Genomic DNA, 8390 nt, shown 5'->3' on the forward strand with positions numbered 1-8390 from the left:
CATTATATTGTCACACAACAGAACGAAGACAATAAAAATGTTGTCAGAAAAATAGTTTATAATTTATTTTCCTGTGCTCAGAAAGCCACTGAAAAAAACACTGATAATATATTTCATTTTAAAATGATGTCAATAAATGGAGACAAAAAGAGCCGAGCATGTTTTTCATTAAATCAGTCCCATGCTGCTTGTACATTAGAACTTTAAGTAAATGTATGTTGATTCCAGGGTTGTACACACTGAATGAAATAATAGAAACACACATGTAGAATTGCAAGTGTGTCCTAGAATAGATGTCTGCAACCTGCGCCTCCTGGGCCACATGTGGCTCTTCAGCTCTTCTGTAGTGGCTCTCTGAAGCTTTCACTAAATTATACATCAATAAACATTTAATTTTAAATGTATTGTTTACAACAAACTGAGCCATAATAACATGATTTTGTTTTCAATTTGGTTAAAAATGTATCTAAAAAAGCACAATAACTAAAAAAAAAAAAGAATTAAACCACAACATATGAGAAAAACAGCTTAAAATAACTAAAATGACTAGATATCTAAAAGGAAGAATTAAAAAAACATACAAAACTCCTTTAAAAAAGTGAAAATGCTTGAAATGTATTAAAAATGCTCAAAAGTGCTAAAGAAATGTGTCTGGGGCTGTGAACAAGCCAGCTGCAATTGTAATGAAACGTTTACCATCTTAAATAACAAGTGAAAGTTCCTTAATGCAACACAAGATACAGTTTTTCTTTCAAAACAGTATATATGAAACGTTAAGATGTGTTTAGCGTCATTTTCACTGTTATTTTGCAACTCCAGTTAAATTGAATCTGCTGGAAAATGATGAAATCATCCCTTTTTGGTCATGGAGACTGCAGATCCTTGTCCCAGATGTGCATGTGATAAAATAATTACTGATCATGGCTACACTGTTTTTAGTTTTCTCCTTCTGGTGAACGACGCTGGCTGCACTGCCTTTTTTTTTGTCCTGCTAATATAAAGTTGTAAAACTACATTATACATTTAATCTCAATGTTCATGAAAGAACCAAAGAAAACATTCAGATTGACGGGGAAGCTCCTCTCACGGCTTCTCTTATACATAAAGCTACTGATTACAAAACTGAACATAGAACAACAAAAAAACCAAACATAAAAACCTAAATGTTCCAGCGTGTGTTAATTTTCTCGCTTCTCATCTGAAGGAAATGCGCACGTGGGAGTAAAGCGCACGTGTGGAGGTGTGTGTTCACTCCTCCTTGAGCTGGCTGAAGAGTCAGATTGTGAGTGCAGTGATGTGTTTTCTCCTTCCACCGCTGTCGTTCCTGATCAATCCAGAGCCTCTGGCCTTTTTTGACTGGCAGTCAGACAGAATCCGCAGCCTTGCTTTGACGGCTCCGCGTGAACTCGTTGTTCTGGACATCTTATAGTGAGCGTTTTCTTTTTTCTTTTTTTATAGGAGGCCAGAAAAATCAAGACATGACTTTGGCTCGTATGGCCAGCAGCAGACCTGCGCCCGGTGCAGCCTCCATGTGTCGGAGCTCACTCGCCACATTATACATCAAGGCTGAAACTGCATCTCCATCACATCATCGTTGCTTTAACTGTCATTGTATCTGCACGCTGCAGAGTTCAATAGCACATAATGCGCCGTATTTGTTGATCCAGCTCCTTCACGGCTCTACAGTGTTGCATGAACTGGGGCAGTTTGATCCCGACCTGAGCACAATGCGAGCTCCAGAATGTGATGGAGGGAACGTGTGTGGTACGTCCTCTGACCGTCACAGACGATGTCTGGTTCCATTTTAAAGGCATCCTTGATGAGGACAAATAGTGAGTGGCTTTTGATCAGCCAACAGTGGAGCACGCCGCTTGAAGCAGCAGAACATTTTGGCACGGCGACGCCGGGAGTCTCACAAAAAAGAAAAAAAAAAGAAAAAAATCACAGTGTCAACAAAAAAAATACAAGGAGCACGCCGGGAAGGGAAAGAAAAAAAAAGAGGAGTGACGGCTGCGTCCTCTGTGAGGCCTGTTTCATTCCATGTCTCAGCCTGAGAGCAGCAATTTGAAACATTTACAGAGAGTCTGAGTGACGGGAGGAAGCCTCACCGGTCTGTGACGGACGAGCCGGACGCGTCTTTGTCCACCCTTAGCATTTATTAAACACTGATGCAGTCGGAGTGCACCCTCTGCTCAGGCAAACTCAATTAGCACACAAAGAAACACGCTCTCCAGCACAATCATACGGACGCTAAGCCACACTATCAATTATCCTAATCAAACAAAGACTTAATGCACAGCAAATAATCTGTTTAATGGCTTTAAGCTGCACTGATAACTGAACACTGAGTAACTGCCGACTATTTGCCACACCAAGGGGACTCAAAGTCAGCTGCTGAAGTGCTGCTGAGCCACCGGAGCTCAGTTTGTTGGTTTCACCGCTCTCTCCACAAAGCCATTCCAGCAGCGATCGGTGGATTTCTCTTCAGTGGATAATGTTCAACTATTCCCAGTGTGAAACCTTCACTCTTCCCTGAAACAAAGTGAAAATCAGGACTAAACCAGAGCGTGCCGTTCAAAGACAAGACTGTTTGACTTCTGATTCCAGGGAGAAAAAAAAAAGATGTTTTCTTTGTCATAGAAAGACATTTTAAAACCTGACGTTTGTGTTTGGATGAATTCATGACAACATGACTAAGCTGTGGTGCAGATTTCAGTCTAAGAACTAATGTTGGTGTAATAAAACTGAACTTTAAAGCAGTGAACCTGTGAGTCTGAGCAGCTCACTGTGGATGAAGCGGGGGTCTGTGTTACCCGCCCAGACCTCTGCTGGGAGTGACGGAGTGACCCCCCCCCCCCCCCCACTGAGGCTCAAGCAAACATGATGACAGGGTGGGTCCACAGAGGGTCCGCACCAACACAAAGATCCACACTGAATCAAAACATTCAGCTCAGGATTGTTTCAGCTCCGACAAGTCTTTCAGGCAGGAGAGATTCAAAGAGGAGAAAGAAGGGAGGATTAGAGGGGGGGGGGGGGCATCGAGAGCAGCAGCATGAATGAATACATTAATTATTCTAATGAACGAATGAATCGCCTGTTTTGTTTTCTGCGTCCTATTTGGTGCGCTTCCTGAGCGCCGCCTCATTAAGAAGCCTGTCACATCTCGTCGAGTGGTCTCCAGCGTCGAATGGCCGGGCTCGGAGGGAGAGGGCTGCTCGTTACCACCGCCACGTACGGACGAACAGCAGCTCCGCTTCGCTTTCCGTTCCGTCGTCACATGACGGAGAAGACGCTGGCTTCTCAGGCCCTCAACACAACGCTAATCCACAAGTGTTTTGGTGGTTAATGAATCGCTCAATCTCTGTTTGGTTGAGTTGAACAAAGTAAAAATGTCTGATGAATTTGTTCTGCATGTTGATATAGTAAATGTCTTGTTTACTGAGACCAAAGACTTCAGGAATCATCCAACAACTGTTATTTTTCCACAAACATCACTGAACAGCTGATCCTTAGAGACACTTCCAGGACTTGAATCGTCCCTAAAATCCCAGGGAAAAGAGGCCATGAGCATCATAGAACGCCCGTCACACACCAAACTGCCCCACAGGATGCCGACTCCAGCTGCGTCATTAAAAACAGCTTTCATTTTTCCAGACCTGCACAATGTGCTGCTGCTGGGCAACACAACAGCACCGGGACAGAGGCAGCAATCTGCTCACACTGCATAGTAACCACATGCTAATCAGCAGATCGTCCCTCGGTGCCCCCCCCCCCCCCCCCCCCCCCCCCCCCACAGCGGAGGGCTGTGAACATACAGACGGTTCTTACCAGAGGAATGGCCTCGATTGGTGGCGTCGTGGTCACTGTCTCCCTGCTCACTGTCTCCGTGGCCGCTATCTTTGGAGCTGACCAGGTCTGCTTCCTGGAAGGCCGAACTGAAAGCAAACAGATCCCTCCGTCACATCCCCGCCTCCTACTGATCTGGTCACATCGGAGTGATGACGCACAGATGGGTTTGTGAAACAGCAGGGAAAAGTCCCTCCATTAGAAGGTCCGTCCATATTTACCTGTTGACACGTCTCGGCCTGTCGACCAGGTAGCTGAGCTCAGCTCGCTGGTGTTTGGTCTGAAAGAGAGGGGGGGGGAGGGGGGTCAGTGTCGCTGGAGCATCTTACATAATACGATTAGCATAGAGAGAAAAAGGCAACAGGGAAAACATCAGCACCATCCAGCCAGAGATGACGCAACCCACACAGTACCCTGCTCGCCATGAAACGACTGTTTCAGACATTATATCTGTGTGTTGTGTGAAGAAGTGTGTTTTCCCACACGGTGGCGGCGACGGGAGGGAGGGAAAAGGGCAGTGGGGAGAAGGGGAAGGGGGGGGGGGGGGGTAGTTGGGGAGCGTGGCTCTATGGATGTTGCCAAGATTAAGTAGTGCATCTATTCAGGCTGGCACGGCCCAGAGACGCATCTTTGTTCTAGTGCGACTCAGCAACATTGTGACCAGCGTGCTTAATGCAAACGCTCCCCTACACACACACACACACACACACACACACAAACACACACACACACACACACACACACACACACACACACACACACACACACACACACACACACACACACACACACACACACACACACACACACACACACACACACACACACACACAGATTCTCCCATAGCAACCAGCAGCCTCTGAGCCAGGCACTGATGCAGTGTTGGTTGGTAAACTGAAAGTGTTGTGTAGCAGCATGTAAACATGTAAACATTTAGATTTGTAAACATGCAGTGGTTCCCTGCAAGGCAACATGTTAGAGGCTGGTAGAGAAATGACTGTGAATATTTCTGATGTGTGTCGGAGAACACATGCTGTGTGTTTTGTAAATCCCGGATGCTGATCTCAAGAGAAAGAATTTAGGATGATGGAAGAGGCTCCAGTATGAAACATTCTGGATCTGAAATATAAAATCTCATCATCAAACAGGCAGGTATCATGTGTCTGAAGGCTTTGGACATGCGGAGGGTCTCGGTATGGAGGAGGTTAAATCACAGGTATGAGAAGGACTCTTACCTCATTTGTTAAAATGCTGCCGTTTGATATGATGTCAGGTTGCTGGTCTGTGTACCCTGTCACTATGGCCCCGCACGGGTTGTGATCGGTGTCTGAGCTCCTAGACGGACTACACGGCTTTAGGAACATGAGGTCGGTTTTGGCAGACTCTGGAGTCAGACATACCTGGTAGCAATAGTTCTGGTTTTGATGGTGGGAGCCGAAGCTCCCTGACTCCTCCACGGGGACCTGAGCCGTACCAGTCCCGCTGACGTTAACAGCACTTTGCACCAGCATGATATCCGACTTGCTGAGCTTTTTCTTGCGTGCTCGGCCCTGCCGCGAGCAGCAGGAGCTGCAGCCGAGGCAGCACTCGCTGGTGAGGCAGGTGTAAATGTTGAGCTTTTTGTCTTTCTGGCAGCGCACGGCCAGCACAATCATGACGAGGAGGAAGATGAAGGAGACGGAGCCCAGGGCGATGATGAGGATGAGGGTGAGGTCCAGGGTACCGTCCTTGGCCTTGGTGGCACCCGCACGGTCCCCGCTGCTGCCTCGGCCTTCAGCCACGCTGTCCACCAGCACCACCAGCACGCTGGCGCTGGAGGACAGTGGCGGCTGGCCGTGGTCCCTGACCTCAATCAGCAGGTCGTAGAGCTGGTGGGGGTCGCGCTTGGGGGAGACACGCCTGGCTGTTCTGAGCTCGCCCGTCCTCCAGTCCATCCGGAACATGCCGTTCTCGTTACCCCTCTGGATGCTGTAGGACAAGCGGGCATTCTCACCGTCATCCCCGTCCATGGCCACGATTCGGGTCACCAGGTAGCCTGGCTCGGCAGAGCGGGGCAGGGGCTCCTTGGCAGTGCCATTCTTTCCCAGGGGGGCCAGCACCTGGGGGGCATTGTCATTCTGGTCCACGATGATGACTTTGACAGTGGCGTTGGAGGAGAGCTCCGGGGTGCCCGCATCTTTGGCCTCGACCATGAAGGTGAAATCCTTCAGCTGCTCATAATCAAAGGACCTGAGGGCATACAGATAGCCTGTCTCCTCATTGATGGACACGTAGGTTTTGACCGACATGCCCTGAATGTCGCACTCTAATATGGAGTAGCTGATGAGGGCGTTCTGCCCCACGTCCGGGTCCAGGGCCGTCACTGCGTGGATGTACGCCCCTGGCACGTTGTTCTCTGTCACATACACATCATAGCTGGCCTGCGTGAACGTGGGCGCATTGTCGTTCTCGTCTGACACCTGGACCCTGATGGACTTGCTGGTGGTCAGAGATGGTGTGCCTTTATCCCGCGCGACCACCGTGACAGAGTAGGAGTCCGCCTGCTCGCGGTTTAACGGCCCGTCGGTCACTATGGTGAAATAATTCCTGAAGGAGGACTTTAATTTAAACGGCACATCACCGAGAATCTCCACGTGGATCTGTCCGTTCTCCTCCGCGTCTCGGTCCGTGACGCTGAGCAGCGCGATGACCGTGCCCGGAGCCGCTTTCTCGCTCACGGACTCAGTGACGGTGCTGAAGGTGATCTCCGGCGCGTTGTCGTTCAGGTCACTGACTTTCACCAGCACTTTGCAGTGCGCAGGCACGGCGTTTGGCCCTAAATCCTTGGCCTGGACAAAGATCTGATACAAGCTGCTCTCCTCGAAGTCCACCTCTCCGCGCACCTCGATGCGCCCGGTGCGCGGGTCGATGCTGAACAGGTCCTTGACGCGGTTGGAGATGTGGTTGCTGAAAGAATAAACGATCTCCCCGTTCAGACCCTCATCCATATCCGTGGCGTTCAGCTGGATGATCAGCGTGCCCACCGGTGCGTTCTCCGAGAGGCTCACCGTGTAGACGGGCTGGTCAAACACAGGTACGTTATCGTTGGAGTCCAACACTTTCACCACCAGAAGCGCCGTCCCGGTGCGCGGAGGCTGGCCGCCGTCCACCGCGGTGAGCACGTACCTGTGCGCTGCCTGCTGCTCCCGGTCCAGCGGCTTCTCCAGGACCAGCTCTGCGAACTTGTTTCCGTCCGTTTGGGTCTGCACGTCCAGGTAAAAGTAGTTGTTAGTGGTGATGTCGTACGTGCGTAAAGCGTTGGAGCCCACGTCCGGGTCGAAGGCGCTCTCCAGGGGGAAACGGGTGCCCGGAGTGGCGCTCTCGGAAATCTCCACCGTGATGTCCGTCTCCGGGAAGCTCGGTGGGTTGTCGTTTATGTCCACCACCTCAATCTCAACCCGAAACAGCTCCAGCGGGTTCTCCAGAAACACCTCCATGTTCAGCTGGCACGTTGCGCTCTGCTTGCAGATCTGCTCCCGGTCGATTTTCTCGTTAACGAACAGGACGCCGTTCTCCAAGTTTACTTCAAGGTACGGCGTGCGTGAACTGGGCACCACCTGGAAGCGGCGGGAGGCCAGCTTGGTGAGGTCCAGCCCCAGATCCTCGGCTATGTTCCCCACCAAGGTCCCATGGTCCGCCTCCTCCGGGACAGAGTAACGTATCTGAGAGAGCGCTCCATCCGCGATACACAGGGCAAGCAAAAGCACAATCATCGCCGGAAAAAACAAGTGCACTTGGGAAAAACAGATCTCATAAACCGTATTATCCTCTCTTTAATGGTAAAATGTCAATTTCCATTACCCGTTGCAATAAGGAGCAAGACTCTCAAAAAATGCGTAAAAGTCTCCAAAAATGTGTAAAGCGACGGGACAGACGCGTACTACTAAAATAAAGACATTTTCATTTTAAAAAGACTTATTTTTAAAAGTGCAGCTGCCCTTTATCTCTATTTTCTCTGCGCCGTTTGGCTCTTCATATGCGTCCTGGAGAAGCCACAGCGCGCATCCCCGTTGAAGCGCAGTGCAGCCGGAGAGAAGCAGGCGGGCTGCGCAGGAGTTGGAAAAATAAATTATAATCCACATAAGAAACAGGATGGATGTGTCTTCTGTGCCAGAGGATGAAGGCAGGCTTTGTCCTTTTGTGTTTGTGGCTCTGTACCTGCTGTTGGCACTCTGCTCCTGGACTGCAGTCTTCTCCACTCCACTCTCTCCACTGATGCTGTTCACTCAACTATTTGCTTTTTCCCCGCATCGCGCCTCCCCCTGCAGCCTCCGAGGCTGGAAATCACGCTGAGCACCTACTTCTGATTGGTTAGCAGGGCTGTCGGTCAGTGGTTGGGACCCGGCCCTGGCCTCCCTCACTGCGTCCCTGTCTCACTTTGCCTCACTCTCTCACTCCGAATCGGACCGGCCTCACTTTACCTGTCGTTTAGGAACAGAAAGCATTTTTGAATGATTTTGAACACTTCAGCTCCCAACATTGATCTTCACGTGTTCCCCCCAGTA

The 8390-nt window shown here is 49.8% G+C and overlaps 1 protein-coding gene across 3 annotated transcripts in view; it reads right to left on the reverse strand.

Annotated features, from left to right (window-relative positions):
- The window catches only part of pcdh10b (protocadherin 10b), a 16949-nt gene extending 9274 nt beyond the window's left edge, over positions 1 to 7675 (reverse strand). For 2 of the 3 annotated variants that reach the window (XM_080502011.1, XM_080502010.1), the window contains exons 1-3: positions 5082 to 7675; positions 4068 to 4126; positions 3829 to 3935 (exon numbers count right to left, since the gene is read on the reverse strand). In XM_080502011.1, the coding sequence (XP_080358137.1) occupies positions 3829 to 3935; positions 4068 to 4126; positions 5082 to 7598 (2683 nt within the window). In that variant the 5' untranslated portion in view covers positions 7599 to 7675. The remainder of the gene's footprint in view (positions 1 to 3828; positions 3936 to 4067; positions 4127 to 5081) is intronic. The other variant, XM_080502012.1, reaches the window with a different exon arrangement.
- Positions 7676 to 8390: the final 715 nt, after the last annotated feature.

This window comes from Blennius ocellaris, assembly GCF_963422515.1.
Source record: "Blennius ocellaris genome assembly, chromosome: 9".
NCBI lineage: Eukaryota > Metazoa > Chordata > Actinopteri > Blenniiformes > Blenniidae > Blennius > Blennius ocellaris.